The following is a 27,980-nucleotide window of genomic DNA, read 5'->3' on the forward strand; positions in this document are numbered from 1 at the left end:
TCAATTAATTGCAATTCATCTGCTCACTCTTCATAACATTCTGGAGTACATGCAAATTGCCATCATACAAACTGAGGCAGCAGACTGTGAAAATGTATATTTGTGTCATTCTCAAAACTTTTGGCCACGACTGTACATATCCCAAACAGAAGCCATGGATTATTGGCAACATCAGCACTGAGCTAAAGGCTAGAGCTGTTGCTTTCAAGGAATGGGACACTAATCCGGACGCTTATAAGAAATCCCGTTACGCCCTCACCGACGAACCATCAAACTGGCAAAGCATCAATACAGGACCAAGATCGAATTCTACTACACCGGCTCTGACACTTGTCGGATGTGGCAGGGCTTGTAAACTACTACGAATTAAGAGAAACCCAACCGTAAGCTGCCCAGTGACACGAGCCTACCAGATGCACTAAATACCTTCCAGGGTTGCGTTGAAGCAAGCAACACTGAATCATACGAGAGCACCAGCTGTTCCAGACGACTGTGTGATCACGCTCTCCATAGCCGATGTGAGTAAGACCTTTAAGCAGGTTAACATTCACAAGGCCAAGGGCCTCCCGGGTGGCGCAGTGGTTAAGGGCGCTGTACTGCAGCGCCAGCTGTGCCATCAGAGTCCCTGGGTTCGCGCCCAGGCTCTGTCGTAACCGACCGGGAGGTCCGTGGGGCGACGCACAATTGGCCTAGCGTCGTCCGGGTTAGGGAGGGATTGGTCGGTAGCCTGTCTCATCGCGCACCAGCGACTCCTGTGGCGGGCCGGGCGCAGTGCGCGCTAGCCAAGGTTGCCAGGTGCACGGTGTAGCCTCCGACACATTGGTGCGGCTGGCTTCCGGGTTGGATGAGCGCTGTGTTAAGAAGCAGTACGTCTGGTTGGGTTGTGTATCGGAGGACACATGACATTCAGCCTTCGTCTCTCCCGAGCCCGTACGGGAGTTGTAGCAATGAGACAAGATAGTAGCTACTACAACAATTGGATACCACGAAATTGGGGAGAAAAAGGGGTAAAAAATGCAAAAAAATTCAGCTTCCCTGACATTTTCAAACTCCTCCTGACTGAATCTAATACTGTACAAAAATATAAAACGTGGTCCCACGTTTCATGAGCTGAAATTAGAAAAAGGTCCCAGAAATGTTCCATACACACAAAATGCGTAATTTTCTAAGATTTTGTGCACAAATCCCTGTTAGGGTGCATTTCTCCTTTGCCAAGAGTTTTGGCAAAGGAGAAATGCAGTTGTCACACAGCACAATGCCACAGATGTCTCAAGTTGAGGGAGCGTGCAATTGGCATGCTGACTGCAGGAATATCCACAAGAGATGTTGCCAAAAAATTTAATGTTAATTTCTCTACCATAAGCCACCTCCAATGTTGTTTTAGAGAATATGGCAGTAAGTCCAACTGGCCTCACAATTGCAGACCCTGTGTAACCACACCAGCCCAGGACCTCCACATCTGGCTTCTTCACCTGTGGGATCGTCTGAGACCAGCACCCCGGACAGCTGATGAAACTGAGTACAGTGAGGCAAGAAAGTATTTAGTCAGCCACCAATTGTGCAAGTTCTCCCACTTAAAAATATGGTAATTTTCATCATAGGTACACCTCAACTATGACAGACAAAATGAGAAAAAAAATCCAAATAATCACATTGTAGGATTTTTAATGAATTTATTTGCAAATTATGGTGGGAAATAAGTATTTGGTCAATAACAAAAGTTTCTCAATACTTCACAAGGTTTTCACACACTGTTGCTGGTATTTTGGCCCATTCCTCCATGCAGATAGATCTCCTCTAGAGCAGTGATGTTTTGGGGCTGTTGCTGGGCAACACAGACTTTCAACTCCCTCCAAAGATTTTCTATGGGGTTGAGATCTGGGAGACTGGCTAGGCCACTCCAGGACCTTGAAATGCTTCTTACGAAGCCACTCCTTCGTTTCCCGGGCGGTGTGTTTGGGATCATTGTCATGCTGAAAGACCCAGCCACGTTTCATCTTCAATGCCCTTGCTGATGGAAGGAGGTTTTCACTCAAAATCTCACGATACATGGCCCCATTCATTCATTCTTTCCTTTACACGGATCAGTCGTCCTGGTCCCTTTGCAGAAAAACAGCCCCAAAGCATGATGTTTCCACCCCCATGCTTCACAGTAGGTATGTTGTTCTTTGGATGCAACTCAGCATTCTTTGTCCTCCAAACACGACGAGTTGAGTTTTTACCAAAAAGTTATATTTTGGTTTCATCTGACCATATGACATTCTCCCAATCTTCTTCTGGATCATCCAAATGCTCTCTAGCTAACTTAAGACGGGCCTGGACATGCACTGGTTTAAGCAGGGGGACACGTCTGGCACTGAAGGATTTGAGTCCCTGGCGGCGTAGTGTGTTACTGATGGTAGGCTTTGTTACTTTGGTCACAGCTCTCTGCAGGTCATTCACTAGGTCCCCCCGTGTGGTTCTGGGATTTTTGCTCATCGTTCTTGTGATCATTTTGACCCCACGGGGTGAGATCTTGCGTGGAGACCCAGATCGAGGGAGATTATCAGTGGTCTTGTATGTCTTCCATTTCCTAATAATTGCTCCCATAGTTGATTTCTTCAAACCAAATAAATAAATTAAAAATCCTATAATGTGATTTTCTGGATTTTTTTTCTCATTTTGTCTGTCATAGTTGAAGTGTACCTATGATGAAAATTACAGGCCTCTCATCTTTTTAAGTGGGAGAACTTGCACAATTGGTGGCTGACTAAATACTTTTTTGCCCCACTGTACCCACTGTAATAAAGCCCTTTTGTGGGTAAAAACTTATTGACTGGGCCTGGCTCCATGCCCTCCCGGGCCCATCCATGGCTGCTCGCCTGTGGAATCCATAGATTAAGGCCTAATTAATTTATTGCAATTAATTTATTTTCTCATATGTAACTCAGTAAAATAGTTGAAAGTGTTGCATGTTGCTTTTATACTTTTATTCAGTATACATGTTTCAAGCAGACCACCATAGTCCCTGTGCCCAAGAACTCAAAAGTAACCTGTCTAAATGACAGTAGCAGTCACTGTGTGGAAAGCTACCAAGGCAAAAGGAGACTACTTTGAATAATCTCAAATATATTTTGATTTGTTGAACACTTTTTTTGACGACTACATGATTCCATATGTAATATTTCATAGTTTGTCTTCATTATTATTCTGGTCTGAGAGTCTTTAGGTGCCTTTTGGCAAACTCCAAGCAGTCTGTCATGTGCATTTTACTGAGGAGTGGCTTCTGTCTGGCCACTCTACCATAAAGGCCTGATTGGTGGAGTGCTGCAGAGATGGCATGTCCCTTTTGGAAGGTCCTCCCATCTCCACAGAGGAACTCTGGGGCTCTGTCAGAGTGACCATCCCTAAATTAGCAAACATGTTTAAAAAAAACTGTCCTCGCTTTGTCATTATGGAGTATTCTGTGTAGATTGATTTTAGAATAAGCCTGTAACGTAACAAAATGTGGAAAAAGTCAAGGGGTCTGAATACTTTCCAAATGCACTGTCGCTCATCTATTTGTAGCAAACAAATATGATCTCTCTCTGATCAGATACATTTAGTATGCAATGATGTTGCTTAAAGTGAAGGTCTATTATTTTGCTCAAAAGCCCACAGAGGTTGTGAAATATGAACAAGAGTTTCTGCAGTTTCTGCGTTCAGGTCCAGGCTTTGTCGCAGCCGGCCGCGACCGGGAGATCCATGGGGCGGCCCACAATTGGCTCAGCATCGTCCGGGTTAGGGATTAGGGGAGGGTTTGGCTGGCAGGGATATCCTTGTCCCATCGCGCACTAGCGACTCCTGTGGCGAGCAGTGCGCGCTGATTCGGTCACCAGGTGCACGGTGTTTCCTCCGACACATTGCTGTGGCTGGTTTCCGGGTTAAGAGGGCATTGTGTCAAGAAGCAGTGCGGCTTGGTTGGATTGTGTTTCAGAGGACGCAAGGCTCGCGACCTTCGCCTCTCCCGAGTCCGTAGAGTGGCAGCGCTGAGACAAGACTAACTACCAATTGGATACCACGAAATTGGGGAGAAAATATTTTAAGTAAACGATTCAATTAAAATATGATGGCTATTATTTTCAAATCGGTATCATGCTGAAGGTAAGACCCTACGCCTGCTCCCTAACAAAGTGGAGCGAAACGTGCATAAAAAAAAGTATGGGCTTGGGCTCCGTTTCAAAATATTACATATTTTTTGACAGCGGTTCAACACGTTCCCGTGACACAAGTTGTGGGAAAATATGTATTTTATTCTGTTATATTCCATTATAAAATATATGTGTGTTGACTGTGATCGGGTAGGTGTTAATTGTCTATTAAATGAACAAAATAAGGAGCTATCGATTTCATTTGACATTAAAACTTAAAATATGCTATATTCTTGCCTTTTGAAAATGCATTTTATTATTCGTATGTTTCTTAAGACCTGCCTAAACAAACGAATAATGGATTTATTTTTGGTGTATATTTAAATGGCATTATTCAAATCGACGCCCACACACATCTGCACACCACTACTACCACTGGTCCCCAGCATTCCGACATGCACACAAGTGGTATAAAAGGCGTATGCAGGCAAGAATGTGGTAATAATGGGCCTGTTTCTAAGGGGGTCATATAAAACCTTGCCCAATTTTTTGTTACAGGCAAAATTTAGTAAATCCTACGTGAAAACAGTAGTAGTTACCACTTGGTTGCATGGCATGTAAAGAACTAATGATGCATCTCTCTTCTACCTTAAGCTCTTTGTGTGACAGTGAGGATGCACTGTTTGGTCAGTTCCACACCTATCTGTGACCTGCAAGCAATGTGCCATCTCTGTGTGCCATTTACAGTGCATCCCAAACATGGCCACTCCTTACTAACAGAGGGATGCAGTCTCATGAGAGGATACACCATCTGTCATAACACCAACCATCATTACTGGGGTCAGTCTTGAGTGTGATATAAGCTACAGACATTGCTGATGAAGTGATAGCAACAGCAAATCATTAACACTAATATAATACATTGAACACTTACATAACTTGGAGACCAATAAAACTATTGTTCTGTACAGCAAAAACACTTCAGTTCTGATAGTCCTCATGGTTATGATTTCCCTCATTCGCATAATATGAACTGGGAAAATCTGAACTCGGTTCACTTGGTATGAATGTGGTGGTTTGAGGCCCAGGCAGGTCAGAAACCTGTGCAGTGCCTGAGTGTTCAACACTGAGCCCAAACAGGCCATGACATGGCACGTTCTCACAACCCAATTAGGGCCTAATGCTTCCCTTCTCCCCAGGAAGGTAGAGTGGCTCCTCTGGCTGAAAGCAAAGTGCAACTCCTGGGCCATTAGTGCACAAAGAGGCCATTCTCTAGAGCACGTCTTATTACGGATAGCCAGGCACAGAGAGATACAGAGATGGGCAGTGGAAAAACCCGAGAGCCTTCAGCAAGGTGACAGTGTTCAGACAGGCGCTAGCAGTGTGTCTAACAAGCAGCAGATGACATGACTCCATTTCCTCTCTGCTTATTCATTATCACATTCCTAAAAACACACTACTCCAAACTGCTCTTCAGGATTCCTCCAAAGGATGTGAATTATTTACTGTTCACCTCTTCTTCTGCTTCCCATCATTTGGCTAAATGAATGGAATGTTCTGTAATACAAAGAGAGAAGCTAGATGGCATGACGCACAACAGTTTTTGGTAAACACAATAACGTAGTATCTTGATTGGAGGAGAGAGAGGGGGTTGAAGTAAGTTGAGACTATGCCGTGGGACATTGAGGTAAGTTGTGGTATAGTACATTACATTGCATTACTGTGTCATTGCGCAACACACAATGAAAGAGTTTGTACCTAGTAGAGGTCGACCGATTAATCGGAATGGCCGATTAATTAGGGCCGATTTCAAGTTTTCATAACAATCGGAAATCGGTGTTTTTGGGCGCCGCTTTGCCAATTTTTTATTTTTACACCTTTATTTAATCTTTATTTAACTAGGCAAGTCAGTTAAGAACACGTTCTTATTTTCAATGACGGCCTAGAAACGGTGGGTTAACTGCCTCGTTCAGGGGCAGAATGACAGATTTTCACCTTGTCAGCTCGGGGGAACCAATCTTGCAACCTTAAAGTTAACTAGTCCAACGCAATAACGACCTGCCTCTCTCTCATTGCACTCCACAAGGAGACTGCCTGTCACGCAAATGTAGTAAGCCAAGGTAAGTTGCTAGCTAGCATTAAACTTATCTTATAAAAAAAAATCCTAATCACTAGTTAACTACTCATGGTTGATGATATTACTAGATATTATCTAGCATGTCCTGTGTTGCATATAATCTGACTGAGCATACAAGCATACAAGTATCTAAGTATCTGACTGAGTGGTGGTAGGCAGAAGCAGGCGAGTAAACATTCATTCAAACAGCACTTTTGTGCGTTTTGCCAGCAGTTCTTCGTTGTGCGTCAAGCATTGAGCGGTTTTTGACTTCAAGCGTATCAACTCCCGAGATGAGGCTGGTGTGACCGAAGTGAAATGGCTGGCTAGTTAGCACGCGCTAATAGCGTTTCAAACTTCACTCGCTATGAGCCTTGGGGTGGTTGTTTCCCTTGCTCTGCATGGGTAACGCTGCTTCGATGTGGTGGCTGTTGTCGTTGTGTTGCTGGTTCGAGCCCAGGGAGGAGTTAGGAGAGGGACGGAAGCTATTCTGTTACACTGGCAATACTAAAGTGCCTATAAGAACATCCAATAGTCAAAGGTTAATGAAATAGTCCTATAATAACTACAACCTAAAACTTCTTATCTGGGAATATTGAAGACTCATGTTAAAAGGAACCACCAGCTTTCATATGTTCTCATGTTCTGAGCAAGGAACTGAAACGTTAGCTTTCTTACATAGCACATATTGCACTTTTACGTTCTTCTCCAACACTTTGTTTTTGCATTATTTAAACCATATTGAACATGTTTCATTATCTACTTAAGGCCAAATTGATTTTATTGATGTATTATATTAAGCTAAAATAAGTGTTCATTCAGTATTGTTGTAATTGTCATTATTAAAAATACATTTTTTATTTTTTTATTTAAATTTTTTTTTTTTTTTTTATTATTATTTTTTTTAAATCTGCCGATTAATCCCTATCGGTTTTTTTGGTCCTCCAATAAATCGGTATCGGTATCATTAAATCGGTCGACCTCTAGTACCTAGGCACTTATTTGTCTCTCTCCTTGCTGAATGAATAACGTCAATGAATAGGTGATAGAAACTGATGAATTGTGCACGACTGAATAATGAATGAACTGAATGAAGATGAATGAATTTAGAACAGTGTAAGACTTGCTCTTCTGTTCCGCGTGCACAACTCCTCACACCCGTGAAAATACCTATTTTTTTGGTTTCTACTTTGTCAGAAGTAACTGTAACTGGACTGTAGCCTATTAGTAAAGATTTGTATAACCAACCCAAGACAGACCAGAGCCTGTCATTTCCAATGGGAGCAAATTAAAATCCTAGTGGGCAGAACAAGCAAGGAAGTGTGCAGAGCCAAGCATGAGCTAGTGAGATCCTACTGGCATGTTCTAGCATTTGTTTGCATATTTCTATTAGGGAACGCCTACTCTGTGAAGTACCCGGGTGCAATAACTCCATTCGCCCTTGCACTCCTTTTAAACAATGCACATTCTAAAAGTTTTTAAAAAGTCTCCAAAACGCAGTCCACTCTGTTACAGATCCTAGTTTTGGAAACAGAAAACTGTATGGAGATGAAATGTTTAATAGATCAGAAAATTAGCAGAATGTCGGACAATATTTTACATGTACCAATTTATTTAGACAATTTAATTGATTCATTTAGGCTATTTTGACTCATTTTGAACCAAAGCCACAAATAAGTACCGACACATTGTTTCTGAACATCTTCACTAAACAACATTTTTGACCAAGTTAATATGCTCATGTTGTTTGTGTTCCAATTATTTGTGACTCTATGGTAAATGAACGTCAACAAATTAAATAAATCCTAATGAAGAATCCGATGCGTGTTGTGAGCTTGTAATTTTTCCAACACGCCTATTAGCCTATAGAGTTAATTTTTCATCAATGTTGAGAACAAGCATGTTAAAGCTATAAATCGGCTACCCCCTCTCTACTGTAGGCCTACATACTGCAGGCAGTAAAATCTTTTGAAAAAAAAAAATGGTAATCTTATTTTTTTTTACTGCAGCCCTAAGACCTATCGGTTTAATAACCTTTTACTGCAGTGGGCTAAATCAAGGTCAGAGTGTTTAGTGGTAGTCTTAAAACAAATCTACTTTCAAACAAAAAAAAGTATGCACCTCACACACATTATGGGCTTAAAAAAAAAGTTTAAAAAGACAACCGTACCATGTCAGATAGAGCTGAAATGTATTAAATTGAGTTTGCATCCCAATATTACACATTATATACATCACAGAAGACTGAAATAACAAAACTGTTGGACATCGAAACACTGGATTTTCAATGTTGAATAAACAATGTTGATTATGAAAATCTGAAAAATATGAATAACATTCCACCCATGAGGCCACTAGGTCATTTGACTGCAGGAAAGGGCTACCCTTATGAATGAATAAATGATTACATTGAAGAAATAAGGGGCTTCGTGTTCCATTACCAAACAAAATACGATAAAAAATTAAAATATATTTATATTTTCACAATGTTGCACATTGACAACTCAAAATCGCTTTGAAATAGCCTTCTAATAACCTAATGAAAGTCGATAGCTGATATAACAAGATATTTATAGCAATATTGTTTTTTATTATTTTGTTTTAAGCCTTCCCCAAACCTTAACCACTTGGAATGAATGCCTGAACTGTTAAAACAGAAAAAACTCAAAAGGTGAACACTGTAATCACGTGTAATTAACCGTTACCAAGCAGAGAGACAGAAGGGGCTTCTTATGGTTAATACGTATATGATTATATGTAATGATTTATTTGAGACCGGAATGTTAACAGAAAGATGCATTCGGTGGCAATGGTAGAGTCAGGCGGAGAATGACTCGTTGAAGGGGGTGAGGGAGGAGATGGTCAGGGTTGGGCGGAGTATAGGCTTATGCACTCACTGTGAATGGCCGATGTGAGTGCCCTTTGCTCAATGTAATTGTTGATAAACAAAATGTACTACAGAAAGCTTGGGATGCACTTCTCAGACTGAAAGTGCACTGTAAATACGCTACAAAGCTATGAGCCAGGTGTAAATTATTTGGCAGCCATACCTATTCAATCAATTAATTGGAATACAAAGGAAGCAGGACAATAGACTCTTGTCGAGTTGATTTCTAATTTTAAGGGACTTGAAATGTATTAACAGATGTTTTAGGTAGGCTATACATATGCTACTGTAAAAGGCATGCTCTTAGGCCTACTGCTCAATGGTGGTTATAGAAGGCTATTAGTCTACTAATGATAAATGACATTACTTACAATTATTAAAATAAGAATAATAATAAGAAAAATCAAGAAGTGTAGGAGGATAGAACAAAATGTGGGAAAAGGGGTCTGGGGTCAAGGGGTCTGAATAATTTCCAAATGCACGTTGACGTAGGCCTTCACGCCAATAAGGTACGTTAAAACAGGACACACTCTTAGGCCTATAGTTGGACGTAATTTCAATTACTATTAAAATAACCTTCAACCCACCTGTCCCTGACTTTTCCTAGATGTAAAATTACAGTAACAGTAGGCCTACTTTTAGATAAATATCGTGAAAGACAAACTGAGCATTTCATCCTTCAATGCGCCATGAAGGTCAGTTGCACCGTTTAACAGTAGAACAGTCGGGACTTGAGGAGTACCAATGGCCACCAGTCTAATAAATCCATTTAATATACACAAAGTAATCCATTAATATTTTGTATAGGAAGGTCATAAAAAAACATAGACAAGACAGAATACTAAGAAAGAATGATTTATGCTATAGTAGCGGAGGCTATGTCTGCGCCATGTCAGTGAAATTGACATGTTCATTTAGCGGACATCACACGTTTATATTTCTCCGTCCTACTTCCAGTCACACATACACTAAGTGTACTAAACATTAGGAACACCTACATATGCATTGCACCCATTTTGCCCTTAGAACAGCCTCAATTCATCGGGGCATGGACTCGAAAGTGTTCCACAGTGGTGCTGTCCCATAATAACGCCAATGCTTCCCACAGTTGTGTCAAGTTGGCTTGTAGTGGATCTCTACTGTGAATATCTCATTCAATCTCATCCCACAGATGCTCAATTGGATTGAGATCTGGTGACTGGGCAGGCCACCGCAGTAAGCCAAATTCACTGTCATGTTTGTGGGACCATTCCTGGACAATCTTAGCCTTGTGGCGTCATCCTACTGAAACAAATCTATTTGCATATGGATACATTGCAGACATGAAGGGATGCACCTGATGGATGTATTGTTTTCTCCATACCCTAGTCCTCCCATCAGCGTGAAACAGCAGGAACCGGGATACATCAGACCAGGCAATGTGGTTCCAATTCTCTAGTGTTTTAGCTCGTTAGCCCACTGCAAACGCAGTGATTTGTTTTTTGCTTAAAGAATTGTAACTCTGTAAGGTCACCATACCCCATTTGTGTCAAGGTACAAGGAGTTGTGTATTCATTTATGGGTCTTTGGGAACCAATGTTGTACTGGACTGTCATGCATAAAACAAATAATGAAATAAAAGCATTGCAAGTTTGAATTTTGTAAAGTTAGTGTGGGATAGGTGGAAAATGATTGTTATCAATAAATGACAAACCTCCTGGCATTGACAACTTAGATGGAAAGCTACTGAGAATGGTAGCTGATTCCATAGCCACTCCTATCTTTCATACTTTCCTCAAGGCTGAGATTAAAAATCTTTGTCCTCAGACCTGGAGGGAAGCCAAAGTAATTTCGCTACCCAAGAGTGGTAAAGTGGCCTTTACTGGTTCTAACAGCAGACATATAAGCTTGCTGCCAGCTCATAACACACTGTTGAAAAAAAATGGTGTTCAACCAAATACAATGCTATTTCTCTGTAAACAAATTAACAACAGACTTTCAGCACGTTATAGAGAAGGACAATCAACATGCGCTGCACTGACACAAATGACTGATGATTGGTTGAAAGAAATTGATAATAATTAGATTGTGGGAGTTGTACTGTTAGATTTCAGTGCAGTCTGCTTTCATTGTAATCAGAAGGCTGATAATAATACTATGCATGCCAGTCTCTCTTGGCTAAGAGTTGAGACTGACTTATCAGAAGGCTGATAATAATACTATGCATGCCAGTCTCTCTTGGCTAAGAGTTGAGACTGACTTATCAGAAGGCTGATAATAATACTATGCATGCCAGTCTCTCTTGGCTAAGAGTTGAGACTGACTGCATCACTTCTTTTTTATAAGAAACATTGTGTTGAAAATCCCAAATTGTTTGCATAGTCAACTTACACACAGCTCTGAAACACACTTATGCCACCAGGGGTCTTTTCACAGTTGCCAAATGCAGAACAAATTCAAGAAAGCGAATAGAATTATATAGAGCCCTAATTGAAGGAACTTCCATCTCATATTGCTCAAATAAAACAGCAAACCTGATTTTAAAAACACAAAGCAGCACAACGCATCTCCCCTATTTGACCTAGATAGTTGTGTATGCATTGATATGAAGGCTACGTGTGCCTTTAAACTTTTTTTATTTTTATGTAGTTCTGTCTTTGAGCCGTTCTTGTCCATTGATGTCCTGTATTATGTCATTAGGTATTGTGTTTTGCATGGATCCCAGGAAGAGAAGCTGCTTCTTTTGCAAAAGCTAATGGGGATCCTAATAAAATACCAAAATTGTAGCCCTTCTGACAGAGCAACAATGGGATTCTTTGTCCAGAGTGGAAGAGCGGGCTTTCAAACTCCCACCTATTCCCCTCTTTGGATTGGTGGATACATTTTATTTTAATACTTTCAGTACTCGATGGAGGGGGGGGCACAGCATTAGCAAAGGAACAACATTAGCGCATTTAGGCCTCAATGTCCTGCTCGTAGTGAGTTGGGGGAGGTAATTTTAACCCCCCAAAATATGAAGCCTTCTATTCCTAATGTGATGAGTAAAATGGATATTCATCATTTAGGCTAATATTTATTTTCTACAGAATCTTTTTTAATACAACTTTCAAGGGACAATGAACCAATGATAGACAGCGAATATGCACACTCACCAGGGATATGCTCTGCTAGTGCCATTAACTGCTCAGTCACTGTAAGTTATAAAAATGAAGACTAATCTGTCTTTTCATCGCCTTCTCTTAACAGCAATAGCCAATTGCTTTGTACTGTTTTTTTATTTTTTATATTGTGACATGCCTAGCTCGGCCTCTCTTTTACTGACTCAACAATCTATTAGGTAGCCTATTTTCCAAATCCGCTGCCTTCCGACAGGCTCTACGACTTAAAAACAATCGACAGCTTTATTTTCCCCCACTTTTTTCCCCCACTTTTTTTTTAAACAAGCAAATGATCCTCCAAATCATGCTTTCTAGTGTAGTACACACAGGATTCCCATAATAATTTTATAGATTATCATTATTATTTAAGTATAATCAGTGGTTTAACTAGAGTTTGATTGGCAAAAAAAGAGGCTTATTTCGTTGTGAAAATACAATGTGCCTACGGCAATGCAACATCGAAGCGCAGTTTTGTGGACAGAATTTAATTGTTCACCCATGACTCCGTGGCCATGCACGCTTCCACTCAAGTTTGCAGATGATAACAGCAGTAGGCTTGATAACCAACAACGACGAGACAGCCTATAGGGAGGTGGTGAGGGCACTTTCCTGTGGTGTCAGGAAAATAAACTCACTCAATGTCAACAAAACAAAGGAGATGATCGTGGACTTCAAGAAACAGCAGAGGGAGCACCCCCCTATCCACATCAACGGGACAGCAGGGGAGAAGGTGGAAAGTTTTAAGTTCCTCGGCGTACACATCATGGACAAACTGAAAAGGTTCACCCACACAGACAATGTGGTGAAGGCGGTGCAACAGTGCATCTTCAACCTCAGGAGGCTGAAGAAATTGGTCTTGTCACCTAAAACCCTCAAACTTTTGCAGATGCACAATTGAGAGCATCCTGTCGGGCTGCATCACCGCCTGGTACAGCAACTACACCGCCCATAACCGCAGGGCTCACCAGAGGGTGGTTTGGTCTGCACAACGCAACACCGGGAGCAAACTACCTGCCCTCCAGGATACCTACAGCACCCGATGTCACAGGAAGGCCAAAAAGATCATCAAGGACAACAACCACCCAAGCAACTGCCTGTTCACCCTGCAACCATCCCGAAGGCGAGGTCAGTACAGGTACATCAATGCTGGGACCGAGAGACTGAAAAACAGCTTCGATCTCAGGGCCATCAGACTATTAAACAGCCATCACTAACACAGAGAGGCTGCTGCCTCTCTGTGTTAGTGGCTGATGCCTCTCTGTGTTAGTGGCTGTTGCCTGTTATGGGCGGTGTAGACTTGAAATCTTTGGCCACATTAATAAATGGATCAATAGTCACTTTAATAATGATGTTTACATATATCTTGCATTACTCATCTCATATGTATATACTATATTTTATACCATCTATTGCATCTTTCCTATGCCGCTCGGTCATTGCTCATCCATATATTTATAAGGTATATATTCTTATTCCATTAGATTTGTGCGTATTAGGTAGTTGAGGAATTGTTAGATTACCTGTTAGATATTGCTGCACTGCGGGAACTAGAAGCACAAGCATTAGGCTACACTTGCAATAATGTCTGCTAACCATGTGTATGTGACAAATAAAATGTGATTTGATTTAGATTTAAGTCAGGACTAAGCTAGTTCTACTTGAATGAATCCAGATTTACAAAACTTTCTGAGATGTTATTAACTTCAGATGTATTAGTTCTAGATTAAGGAGTCCCAGTTAAGGTAAATAAGGCCAAACAAATTCATCTTTATGAAGCCTGCATAGATTAACGATGTGCACTCGGTGCTAATTTGAGGATGCTACAATAACCCGGGATGGGACACTAATACATAAGCATTGTGTGGAATTGGAGCAAGTCACCTAAAACAAACAATGGACGGAGGTAAAAGATTCATTTTATATACAAAACACTCTTCAGCAAATTGTGTCAAACCACCCAATTATTGACAACAAACAGAATGATTCAACAGAAAACGAGAAGAATGCCTGGACTACCATTTGTAATGAATTAAAATGAAAGAGTAAACAAAAGGACGCTCCAAAAACTTAATCTAAGACACTATTTATTGTTGGCCCACTTTTACAAATCAGAGTCACTTTAAAATGTTAGTTATTGCATAACAGTGGGGCCTAAATGTATGTGTGACAGAAATGTAACAAACAATGTTATACATCATTTCTAATATAATTGCTATATTGTCTCATGTTTCTAAGGTCCTGTGGAACAACAAAAATCTACTTAAAGACAAATGCTTTTGCTCGTAGGGAGTGTTAAGACTTAAGACCAGAGACAGATGAGCTGGGGGACTTTACCGGGATAATTGATAGCCAGCAACCAATGGAAGGTATCCCAGATGATGACCATTTGGACAGTTTAGATGGGGGAACGTTTCAATCCTCATATGGTAGGACACATTCATTCAACATGTGCCATCCCCAGACTGCAGAGAATATGTAATGTTGTCAGTCATCTCTTGCACTCCCATAATAAAAATGTAATGAAGTTAACTCTTGAAGAACTAATGTTCTCTAAGGCAGCAATGTAATCATTTTCTAGAGGCGGATGATCGCCATAGTTTGGAGGAGACTTCTCTTAAGAGGATGAAGGTCAGCCCCCTACATCTGCAGCAGCCAGGAGGGAAGATTGGAGGACAAAGACAAAAGAGGCTGAGAATGCATGAGAAACTGGCCATGGAATTTCATGAGCACAAGCTAATGTAAAAGCATGATATGAAGATGCAAATCCTTTATGTTGAGTTGGTTATGAAGCAAGAGAGAAACATTAAGCATCAGCAGTACGAGGTCCTGATATTTCCATTCCTGAATCAAAAACCTTTTGTTACCAATCCATGGCTATTGTTTGCTTCAATCACTTAAGCCATCTTTGTTGTGAGAAAATTCTCTCTGCAGGCTTGTCCATTTCTGTCATTGTCTGCCTCAATCATGGTAACATCTGGGTCATCCTCAATGCCAGGATCTGGGCAGCCATGCTGTTTAAGGCAATTGTGAAGCACTGCGGTTGCAATTATGACAATTCAGCATCTTCTAGGTTGAAAGTGCAATGTGTTTGAGACACTGGAAATGACTCTTCATACACCAAACCTGCGCTCCACTACACCTCTGGTGAGGATATGAACTTGGTTGTTTTGTTGTTGCTCAGGTCCTATTGCATGAAGATGGGGAAAGGGGGATACCTAGTCAGTTATACAACTGAATGAGTTTTCCGCATTTACCCAACCCCTCTGAATCAGAGGTGCGGTGTCTGCCTCAATCGACATCCATGTCTTCAGTGCACGGGGAACAGTGGGTTAAGCCTTGGGCAGAACGAAAGATTACTTTGTCAGTTTGGGGATTCGATCCAGCAACCTTTTGGTTACTGGCCCAATGCTCTAGGAGGTGAACAACAAGTTAACCTGTGCATGCCCACTGTCACCAAATATGGTTCCATTCTGTTGTCCTCCTTCAAGCTGAGCATACAAAGAGGAGTTTTGGAAAATCCTTGAGTCATGAGTTGTCCCTTTCCAACGTGCAACAATGTTGGAGAACTGCAAATTGGAAGCACCCACACTGTGTACATTTATTGAGAACCAGTTTAAGGTTCCTACACTCCTCAGCATCTGCTGTAGAGGGACACGATGGGAATATGACATCCATCTATAGAACAATTACTTGTGGGAAGTTCCCATATTCATAGAACTCTACCTTGTTGTTGGCTTGGGCAGCAGCATCAGGGAACTTGATGTAATTGTCTTTCAGTTCACATATAGCATTGCAGTCTTTGTGGACTATTCTGCATACAGTCAGATCACTTGCACCACACAAATATCCTGTTTCACGACGGAAGGTTACAGAAGCCATAAACCTCAAGGTGATCAGAACTTGTAGGGAAGGAAGGATGGGCCTTCCCCAAAGAGTCAGATGAAAGGCTTGGTTCAAGCAAACAAATGTCAGCTGCATTTTCTTAGTACATACGGAGAAGGACACAGAAATTGATTTAATAAAAATCATTCAGTGGGTTGCTCCTGTCTATAAGCACCCTTCTGTCTGGCCTTGGTGGTGCTCTTTGATCATCATTGAAATAGTCTAGTTAATCCATCTTTCTCCGTTGCCCAGAACAACCTGGGGGCACACATCCATTAATCTGAAGTTAAACCTGCCTCTGTCCAGGTTAAATTTAAGCCTTTATTTAGATCTAGCTCTAAATCATCCCTCTGGAACACAGACTTTTTAAATCTAGTGAAAGTCAGACTACTTTAAAACATGTCTGAGAAATGCAATGTCATTTAGTCCAGTTTAAAAGTGCAATTTAGTCTAGGATTAGGTCTAATCTGTCCGCGAAACCGCCCTTGAATGATTCAAGGAAATATGCCTATTTTGTTTGTTGGGCATCTGAATAACATAATTATACATTAACAATAATTTCACATAGCTTGTTCTTTTAAATGGTTATTATAGCTGATTAAACTTAATTTCTCACCAGAATGAGGCTGTGATTTGAGGATCAGCTCCATCTGGGCCTTCACTAGGGTTCTACATAGGCTTAGAACCCAACCTCTGTGCGTGTGCTCTCGCTGTTCACACCGTTGGTGACGGCAAGATGGAGATTGTGGCCAAAGCAATTTAGCCAAGGCCAGTTCAGTTGCCACAATGTTGGCCCCGGTGTCTGTGGTGATACAGGACGCAGGACGTCAGCCAGGTTGCCGGCTGTGTGGGATTCCGCCGGCTGTGTGGGATTCCGCCATGTAGATTGTTTCTAAACAGTGGGATTTAAGTGTCCAGTCATATTTACACTTGACTAGTGCAAATACAATTTTTTTTATTAAAAAATATAAGACATCCTTTAGCTGTCTGAACTTCCACCTTGTTGAACAATGTAGGGACTGCTATTTGAGAGAAATACTGTACTTTCTCCCTGTTAACCGTCAAATTTACAGAGCATTTCTACAAAGGTGGGTTTCTATTCCTACATAAGAAGTTAGACTGTCTGCCAGTTCTCGCCATTTATCGGTGTCCCGTTTGTGGTTCTGGAATTCTCCATTAGGTACACTTTTTGCACATATTCTGCAGACAGACTGGTCCAAGTCATCTGGTTCTTCATCGTCGTAAGCTGTTACATTTGTTTTGCTACGAGAGCCATCTTTATCACCTCACTCCTCCAATTTACTGTTACAATGAAAAAAGGCATACCCATCCACCCGCATTTTTTATTAAATGGTTTTGACTTATTTTATTTTCATGATGGTTTTGACCCAAAACCGTCAATGTCACAATCACTGTCATAACTGTCAATGTTATCCAATTACTGTCATAGCCCTATCAAAGACTCGTTTTCGACTACTGGCTGGATATGCTTTGGGTGGTAGTTGATACACAAGGGAATCTGTTGAATGTGAAAAGCCCAGCAGCGTTGCAGTTTGACACCCTCAAACCGGTGCACCTGGCACCTACTACCATACCCTGTTCAAAGGCACTTAAATATTTTGTCTTGCCCTCTGAATGGCACACATACACAATCCATGTCTCAATTTTCTTACGGCTTAAAAATCCTTCTTTAACCTGTCTCCTCCCCTTCATCTACACTGACTGAAGAAGATTTAACAGGTGACATCAATAAAGGATCATAGATTTCACCTGGTCAGTCTGTCATGGAAAGAGCAGGGGTTCCTAATGTTTTGTACACGGTGTATATTTTACAATAATAATATGATGGAATACAACAGAATTAAATAGAAAGGATATTTTTTCCCAAATAGGTATTTGCTGATTGTTGCTAGTAGGCTACGCATGGAGCAGAGGTTTTCTAGGAAAACGTTATATTTTGAAACAGACCATCTGGGCAATATTTTTGTGTTGTTTGGAAAAACTAGAATATTTAAAAACCTTAGAATAGGCTCTTTCAGATCGGTTAATGCAATCAAAACGTCTGGCCTGCTTGGACCTCTGTATGATCATTTGGAAAAGGAAGCAAGCACCAACAAGCTTCATAAAGATGCCCTCAAAGATTCTTTCTGGTGGTTCGAACGAGCATTAACGGCAACAACGGCTAACAGTAAATACTAACACACCATAGCATACCGCAGCATCCCGCGCCACGATATTACGCAACTACTAAATGAGGACCCACTGTATACTCCAAAGACTGGGTATGTCATACATTACCAGAACCACTAGACACCCGCTCTACAACACGCGACCTGCTCATCGTGGGCTTGGCCAATGCATTCAGCAGTTTCCCAGGCTAAGCAGCTTTGTCTGTATGGGGCCATGTAGAGCTCTTTAGCACACAAGGTCTGCTTTGGAAGTGGGGGGGGAAGTGGGGAGGGGGAGTTGACGGCCTCTCATGCAGCTCTGATGCTCCGCCAGGAAAAGAGCCAGATGAATTATGGATGCTCCTCTAAATAGAAATACAAATTCTCACTCTCTCCGCAGCCTTCATCTGTGGCCACCCCATACCTCACCAATGCTCTGCTATAGTCCTCCGACGATGACACAGCCCCCCTGCTTGCCTGCCGCAGCGCCACACCAGAATAAATGTGTGTAACATCAGCTGGATCCTTTACAAGGATGAATACAACAGTAATGCATCTCCAGCAGGCAACATCTGGGAGAGTAGCACATACATCTTTGTTAACCTTTTCACGTGCAAATTGGTATGTCCCTTGTTGTGATATAGGAATTGTTTTTAAATCACCTACAGGCTTGGGTGTTAGATAGGTTGTATAATGGCTGTGACGTTCCCATCTTTTCCACGTAATCTTATAATTACTTTCCAACTTGGAGGAATCATCTGGAGGAGCATCCCATTTCAACAAATGCATCTTTTAAAGGGTGAACTCCAATAAAATTGACTGGATACACATAATGGAGCAAGTAGACAAAAAGACAAAATGAAAACATGGTTATGACCATAGAATTCTAACTCGACCAACTTGATATGAAATTAATCTCAAATTGAATCAGACCGATAATAATATCATAGAATTCGCCAACCTCAACAATCATAATAAACACTGGTGACCTCACAAAGCACCTCTTAGAAACAATATCATGAAAGATTGTTTCTTTAATCTTAGCCTAAAAATATATTTTTTAAAGATACGATACTTCTTTCATACAATACTTCTTCCATGGTAAACAACCACTATACATATATATATTTTTATTAAACATTAAAATCAAACCAAGCAGTAAGCTACTAAAACAAACACAAATGCCTCGGAAAAGGTTACAACCAATGCCTCACCGAGCCATGCCCTTCAACCTGACAAGAGGCCAACATGCAGACATCATGCATCTCCTTACCCTTCCTATTGTAGAGCCACAGCATACAGTTTCGGAACATAGCAATAGGAGAGGGCATGGAGGTGGACGAAATGGGCCCACCGTGGACAGAATGCTGGTGGCAGTGGAGGTAGTGGTGGCTGTGTGGGGGGGAGCGATGGAGGTGACAGGGTGAAGGAGGTTAGAGACCTGGAGGAGAGTGGTCCGCTGGGTGGATGGTTGCTGCTGGCCGGAGGAAGGGGGTGGGGTGAGAGGGTTCTGGGAAGGGGACCAGACCTGTCTCTGAAGTGTTCAGGGTGTGGATCGGCAGTGCAGCTCAGCAGTATTTCTTTATTCCCATAGGCGGTAGAAAATGCAAATAATCTTCAATTTTGTTTTAAATACAGCCTCCTTCGCTTCTTTCCATTACAGAGGAATCTTGCTGTGGAATAAATCTTGCTTTAGCCTCTAGACGACTAGCCATTCAAATGCCTAGAGCTCGACGTGTGTGGTGTGTGTCTGCTTGTGTTAGCGCACCGACAAAATAATCCCCCTTTAAAAACTAAGAAGAAAAAGGCTGGAAAGAGCGAGAGCGCGCAAGAGAGAACAAGCTACAAATAGAGCCTACATGTGAGCAGCCGGCAGTATGCAGCATTGATGGATTCACTACAAATGACAGGGAAGCGAGCAAAGTGGGAGGTGAGGGAGAGGAGGAGAAAGAAAAGAACAAGAGCCTAACCTTGGAAATGGAAAGTCTTCTGGTCCACAGTGATAGTGAATGTGCTGTCGTCTTCATCATCGATTCCTATTACAGCTCCCTGGAAAAGCAAAAAGGAAGAGGAGGCAGTGAGAGAGGAGACGTCACCATCCCTCTCTCTTGTTCACTCTATCACACACCTACCAAGGAGAAGGAGGAAAAGAGGAGGGGGGTGTCTGGGTGGAGTGAGAGGCAAGAAAGGGTAGAGAAGAGACATTAGGGACCAGCAGCAAGGAAGGAAGGAAGGAAGGAAAGAAAGAAAGAGCAACATTTCAGAGCTATGGCTGTAGCATGGCACCTTGCAACAGTATATCTCAAACCTGCCTGCCAGTCAAAACCAACCTGAAAAAAATTAAGATAAGCATATGCCATTTAAATAAAACATGTTTGATAGGTCACAAATCTGCATTAAAGTAACTGTCTAGTGTTTCCAGATTTCTATTAAATAGGACCTATAATTAATTACAATATGAGTGAAAGAGTTTTCCTTATGTAAATGTGTAAGTATTACTCATGTTAAAAATCAGCTTTCTGTGTTGGAATGGTATGGGCGTATACTGGTCGTTCAAAATATTCATGCGAGTAGACCGCTGATTAGCCAGCTCATCCTCCTCAGAAGGATGACATCATCCTCTGAGGCATTAGCAAGCTTTTTTGAAACGGTCAGTTTGAGGTGGGGCTTTTGAAGTGTTCTTTCTCCAAATTATGCTTTGGCAACAAATACGAGTATAGGATGAGTCAACAACATTATTTGGGTGTGTGTTAACAGAATATTAACTTTTAAATTGAGATTTTCTCTGGAAAGTTACTTTAAGACTTCCCATGTACTGCTGATGAGGTGTAGGCATCCATTATCACATTAGAACCATGTGATGACTCATTAAAAGACGATGCCCTGGCTGTCGGCTTCACACAGAGGCAGACAAAATGAGGAACGCGAGTTCAACTAACCATGAGTGGAATTAAGACTATAAATAATGTAGACTAAGATGTGTGTGTTTATACATGTGGTGTGCATTTAGCCTACGTATGTGTCTGAGGAGAAAATTCCACGAGCCATAAGTAAAATCCACAGTACTGTCTTAGTCTAAAGCTAAGGAGGGGAATCGTAAATACTAACTACTGGAAGTAGTCAAATGTATAGCACAGTAGTATGATAGTACTGAAGATAACTTGCTCGTATCCCTTTAAAACCAGCACACAAAACTGAAGAAACACATGAGAAAGGTCTCTGTAATTGAATTATCTATCATCTGACTGAAAAAGAAGCTTATAAATTTAGTTGCTGGCATGAAACCTCCAACAATCGAAAATAATCTAGCCAATGTTATTTTCTCAAAGCTACTCTGTATGTAGATATTTCTATGTGTGGTGTGTGATGTCTTTGAAGGTCTTGCTAACATTATCTCTAGGCAAAAAGAAACAGGTTCTGACATTGGATTTTGCATCAGATCCCTCACAAATCCCTGCCATAACTACAGGTCAAAAAAACTAAACAAAGATAACTACACAGTGTGATACGGCTACACTTGATAAACAATATGTGCTAAACAAGTTTGACCCCAAGACATTTCAATCAAACTATTTGTCAATCGTTAAAAGTAAAACCTCTGATTTGGCTCAAAGTCAAACAGATCTGAGAACCATTTGCTACTAAATTAGGTATGCTTAATTCCTTGAGGACAGAAGGGGGAAAAAAGGGCAAGACACAATGGGCCAGCTAGGATCCTTTAGGAAACACCACATTATAATCCTATTTTGTAACTGTCGAGTCCAATTAGAATACATTGAATACTGCCATCTTGTGGCAATATTTTTACACAAACATATAGCAAGTTATTATATTTAATAGCCTTGTATTGCAGGGATCTTTAACCTTTTCTTGCTCAGTGAGCCCTTCCAAGGCTTCCCGGCGATCCAGGTGCCGATGTCAGATACTCCAGTGAGTGTAATTGGAGTTGAGAAATAAAGTTGACATCATTAGAAATAAGATACTCCTCTTTTCTACTGTAGGTATGTAAAACAAAATGCATTTATAAATATATATGGATACCCTGCAGTGCTGGACGTGGACCCCCGGTGTATTATATAGTCAAAGAAGAGAACATAATTAGGCTAGTTAGGAAAAATAGCTACTTAATTAGCTGGTGCAAACTCTCCCTCCAAGCAGACGATGAACAGGCCAGTTCCTTACCCTGAGCCGCACACAACCTCTCCTAGAGCCACGCATCATCTTGTCCTTGGACTGAAATTGAAGAGAAGAAAACAAAACAGGTTTCAAGAACACTTTTATTTTTATCATTTCCGCATACTTCGTTCACACAAACATTTTCACCCCAAGTTTAAGTTTATTCATTATCAAGTTCACCAGTGGAAAGTTCATGGAACTTCATACATATAGCAAGCCAAGATTCTCTGATAAAAATAGCTGCTAACCTGAATTGTAAGTGCCCTGGGCTTGCATCTCATCTGCAAGTGTCACATGCATAGCTAAAGTGTGTGTGTATGTGTGTATGTATGTATGTATGTATGTATGTATATATATTGTTTGTGCTCTTGCCAACTTCATTGGTCATTGTCAAGCCAAATGTTCGGTGTGACAAGTTAACATGACAGCACTCAGGCTATAGATGACATACACTGTAACCGAAAGTGCCCCTATTACGGTCATTCACTGAAGGGTCACATTGTTCAGCAGATAGTTTGATTAGGGATTGAGATATTGAGTTTAGCCTACCTGCTTTGTGAAACCTTCCCATCTTCGCAAATGACAGTAAAATGGGCATATTTATTGTTACCTGTGAGATAGAACCATTTTGATGTGACACAGTGGACCATATTTTCATGAAGTTCCTTCTGTTCATGGACATATACACTCAGTGGACCGTTTATTAGGCACACTCATCTTGTACTCGGTTGGACCACCCTTTGCCTCCAGAACAGCCTGAATTCTTCAGGGCATGGAAACGTTGCTCAAATTGGTATCTAGGGACCCTAACTTGTGCCAGGACAACATTTCCCATACCATTACACCACTGCCACCAGCCTGCACTTTTGACACCAGGCCATGGACTCATGCAGCTTACGCCAAATCCTGACTCTACCATGAGCATGACACAAGAGCAACTGGGAGTCGTCGGACCAGGTGACGTTTTTCCATTCCTCAATTGTCTAGTGTTGGGGATCGCGTGCCCCCCTAAGCCGCTTCTTCTTGTTTTTAGCTGATAGGAGTGGAACTGGTGTGGTCATCTGCTGCAATAGCCCATCCGTGACAAGGACTGATGAGTTGTTTGTCACACCATTCTCTGTAAACTGTAAGAGACGTGCGCGTGGAAAAGGGCCAGGAGGCAAGATATTTTCAGAGATACTGGATCCAGAGTGCCTTTCACAGACGATAATACCACGCTTAAAGTTGCGTAGGTCACTTGTTTTGCCCATTCTAAAGTTCAATCTAACAGTAGCTGTCGAAATGTCGATAGCAGCTTATGTAGCTTTATGACGGGTGCAATTAATGATACACCTGCCTTCGACAAAGCTTATTAGCTCAAAATCAACAAGAGGGATGTGGCATGGTAAGGCAATGTCTGCTAACTCTGACTCTTGTGACAGTAGACCTTAACGGTGAATTCTACAAATATATTATTACGCAGGCAATCAAGTTAAGCAAGCAACCAGGAGAAAAATAAAAAAAACACTTTTCATTTTCACATGATTAGTAGCTAACCTTGCCTCCACCTTTTATTGACATACTTATAAATTACTCCTACTACGTAGCTTTTAATGCCTGGAATAATCAACCGTATTTAAGTCTAACTGACAGCAAAACATAGACATGAAAATGAGATAAATACAACGATGACAAATGCTGCAGGCTAGCAACAAGGAAAAGAACACAGCACATCGTAGTTATTGTTAGCGAATTCCAGGAAGTAGAGAAAATACTGGCATTTAATTTGTTAGTTGGTCCTCCAGCATGGATATGATTGGTCAACAATGGATCTGTCATTGAAAGTCGCCGCCCTTTTCTGCCAGCTGAGATTCCCAAACCCAACTCCTGGCACACAGGCCTCTGTCCCCACTCCAGTACTCGGTTTTGACAAGCAATGCATTGGTAACTTATACTACCGGACACCACGAGGTTTTCGGCTTATTAATTACCAAGAACAAGAAAATACGCACCGTGTAGTATGACAGTAAACCCGCATTGTAATCCAAAACAAACCAGCGATACTGCCAACCTTTCATGACGTTAGTCCATTTGCTTAGCGGTCCCTCCATGACCGACGCCATCTTTACACTTGGCCAAGATTCTGGGGGAGGAGTCTGTATGGAAAAAAACGGCTCGTACCACAAACGTCACAGGATGGCAAGACTTTTGACAGCTGAAAGATTGTCAAACATTTCAGAAGTTAGAATTTTCCATAGAAAAAGTCAATCCCAATGCTCTTTATGTCTATCTAAATTAATATAATCATAATTCATAAAAAGTGGGACACTTTTGCATTTCTGTCTTCTGAAACATAATGGCATAGGCAGAAATCCATTGATGACAGGGCCAGCAAAAATGTAGGTGGGACAAAATTTGGGCTCTCAAATCCTCATTATATTAACATAAAAGCATAACCTACCCTATACCTACTGTAATTGTCTTGTAGGCCTACGTAATCCATGACTCTTGCATTTAACATACAACTCACATAGACCTACACATAATAAACCATAGGCCTATAAGACCATGAAACGAGAACACAATGTCCTGATATAAAGGTAATAATCACAATAGGCTTGGCAGCCTCTCACTGGCTCAGCTACAAGGAGATAGTAGGTAGGGTAGGCTAGGTGGCCACAAATGTAACCATTCAACACTAGGAGAGCCGAGAGCAACAAATTGACTCAATTTTTTTTTTACATACTCTGCCATTTTTGTTGTTGTTGTTGTTACATCACACACATTGTACAAAACAATATAGAAATATCACACATAACAAAAGACCCCAAAATACATAAATGATAATACATAAAACCAGAGACACCAACAAATATATTACACTATAGACAAGATACACTTTGTTATTTGAGAATGTGCTATTTATTCCTTTCAGGCCTGTTCTATAATATTCTAAATCAATAAAAAAAAATATTGCAACGTAAAATGAGTAAAATGAAAAAAATTCACAATGCAATATATATTTTCATATCTGTCCAAAATATTTTACTATGCAAATCACTAAATAAATGTTCTATAGTTTAATTTTCCAATTCACAAAGCTGCATTCATTTTACATTAATTACATATTTAGAAATATGACTATTACAAAGATAACATCTGTGAAGGATCTTGTAAGAGACTTCTCTCACTTTATTAGTTATCAAATATTTATGTGGATTAGTCATGCTGCCATTTCACATCAAATGAAGATGCTCATTGAAAAATTGCAGCAGAGGTAAACTTCCTGTTAATAATTTATCTGACTAAATTGTTGTTACATTTCTTATCTAATATACTGATGCCATTCATTTCTACACCAGGGGTACGCAGCCCTCTTCCTGGAGTGCCGCAGATACTGCAGGATTTGGTTCCAACTCCGCACCACGCCTGACCAACTGAGCTAATTGATCAGTTCGGTATTTGCCTAAATTCAACACCTGGTCTTCCAGGTTGGTTAAATCAAAAACAAGAAGTGCCTGCGCAACTCCAGGACCAGGGTTGCCTACCCCTGTAATATAGTGCATGTAATATTCTTGTCAAAATCATTCCATAGAGGGACGAGTTTCTGTGGGTTTTCGCTCCTCCATTATTCTTGATTAATGAATTAAGGTCCCTAATTAGTAAAGAACTCACCGCACCTGGTTGTCTAGGTCTTCATTGAAAGGGAAAAACTAAAACCCGGAGACACTAGGTCGTCCATGGAATGAATTTGACACTCCTGGTGTAATTGATCCTTCAGTAAAGTAAGGATATAATTTGGAATAGCTTTCATTAAATTGTCATATTCATTTATGCCCCCCATTTCCTAAATAAGTCTATCCAACACACTATAGTTGTTAGAATCTTAATATCACAAACAGAATTTGAAAATATTTCCCGCTTACCTGTCAGGCCTTTGCAGCTGATGATGGCCCTTCAAAACTACACCTAAACTATATCAAAAACTAATTTCACACATATAATAATAATAAAGTTTGCCAAAAGACAAGATTAAATCAAGAATAGTCAGATGGGTGAGAATATTATCAATTGTTAAATTGTATATGAAGAATCTGATGAACAGCGCAATTTGGAATTGACACAGAAGCAGGGAAACGAAGCCGAGTGCCAAAAAGTGACTTTAGCAAATGTTCCTACAGTTACAAGCAGGTAAGACATTTAGAAGTTTATGTAATATCAAAAAGAGCAGATTCTGCAGTTTCCTAATCACCTGTCATTGCTAAACACCTGTTAAAAAATACCCCTTGAGCTCTATTTCAGAACATAACCTTATTTTGGGCAGAATAACTGCTATTACATGCACTCACAACACTCAAAGCACAGCAATATATTTAAACTCGAATATGCATTATTTTCTTTTGAAATGCATTTTCTTAAATGTATTTATTCATTCCTTAAGACCTGCCCTTAACAAATGAATAATGAATGATCTTTTGGATGGCTTTAACACTTGAATGGATTACCACATTGTGGTGTTTTACTGTTTTTCTTTGGTGCATGCATATACAGTGACATAAACTAATGAAAATGCTATTGTGTTCTTTGGAATACATTTTCTTTCATATTTTAATGTAACTTAAGACTTTCATGAAGTCACTTTTATTAGGATAAAGTCACTATTAAGGATAATCTTGAATGAGTCGTGAATAATGAGAAAATAATATAATATCCCCCCCAAAAAGCTAACCTCCACTGTTATTGTAATGGTGAGAGGTTAGCATGTCTTGAGGGTTGGATATTTGTGCCTCTGTAAATTTCTGACCGATCATTATTCACCATTCATTCAGGACTATCCACAATCATGGTAGCATCCACATTAATGTAGAAGTGTTATACATTATTTACCATTAATTTCTATTGGGCACAAAATAATCTGAAACACAACCAAAACAAACAACAAATGCATGAACAAGTTTGTAGAGCCACAAACTTGATGTAATCATTGCGTGCTAGGAATATGGGACCAAATATTAAACTTAGACTTTTTTAATACACATATAAGTGAATTTGTCCCAATACTTTTGGTCCCCTAAAATGGTGGGGACTATGTACAAAAAGTTCTGTAATTTCAAAACTATTTACTCTATATGGATGAAAATACCCTCAAATTAAATCTGACAATTTGCACATTAACGTCACAGTCATTGTATCATTTCCAATCCAAAGTGCTGGAGTACAGAGCCAAAACAACAATAAAAAATGTTACTGTCCCAATACTTATGGAGCTCACTTTATATCTCTTTAGTTTTCCCAATCCTTCCCTACTGCTTGCAATAAATTCTATTTGATGGTGTATGCATGTTTAGGCCAGTGCTCGACTTGGACTGAAATAGGTGCCGGTACTCATTTTGGGAGCATGTACAGTTTATATTTAAATGCACAAACTCCTAAATACTTTTTTGCTAATATTCTATAGTAGGTGCAGGAACTTCAGCAGAATACATTATGAGGTGATGGTACTCAGTTCCGTGAGTGCCTGCCCAA

At 40.6% G+C, this 27,980-nt stretch overlaps 1 protein-coding gene across 2 annotated transcripts in view; it reads right to left on the bottom strand.

Annotated features, from left to right (window-relative positions):
• Window positions 1-24,590, bottom strand: part of LOC139409272 (oxysterol-binding protein-related protein 9-like) — a 45,004-nt gene extending 20,414 nt beyond the window's left edge. For both annotated transcript variants that reach the window (XM_071154175.1, XM_071154174.1), the window contains exons 1-3: window positions 24,467-24,590; window positions 22,482-22,532; window positions 20,270-20,348 (exon numbers count right to left, since the gene is read on the bottom strand). In XM_071154175.1, coding sequence (XP_071010276.1) covers window positions 20,270-20,348; window positions 22,482-22,532; window positions 24,467-24,577 — 241 coding nt within the window. In that variant the 5' untranslated portion in view covers window positions 24,578-24,590. The remainder of the gene's footprint in view (window positions 1-20,269; window positions 20,349-22,481; window positions 22,533-24,466) is intronic.
• Between the last annotated feature and the right edge of the window lie 3,390 nt (window positions 24,591-27,980).

This window comes from Oncorhynchus clarkii, chromosome 5, assembly GCF_045791955.1.
Source record: "Oncorhynchus clarkii lewisi isolate Uvic-CL-2024 chromosome 5, UVic_Ocla_1.0, whole genome shotgun sequence".
NCBI lineage: Eukaryota > Metazoa > Chordata > Actinopteri > Salmoniformes > Salmonidae > Oncorhynchus > Oncorhynchus clarkii.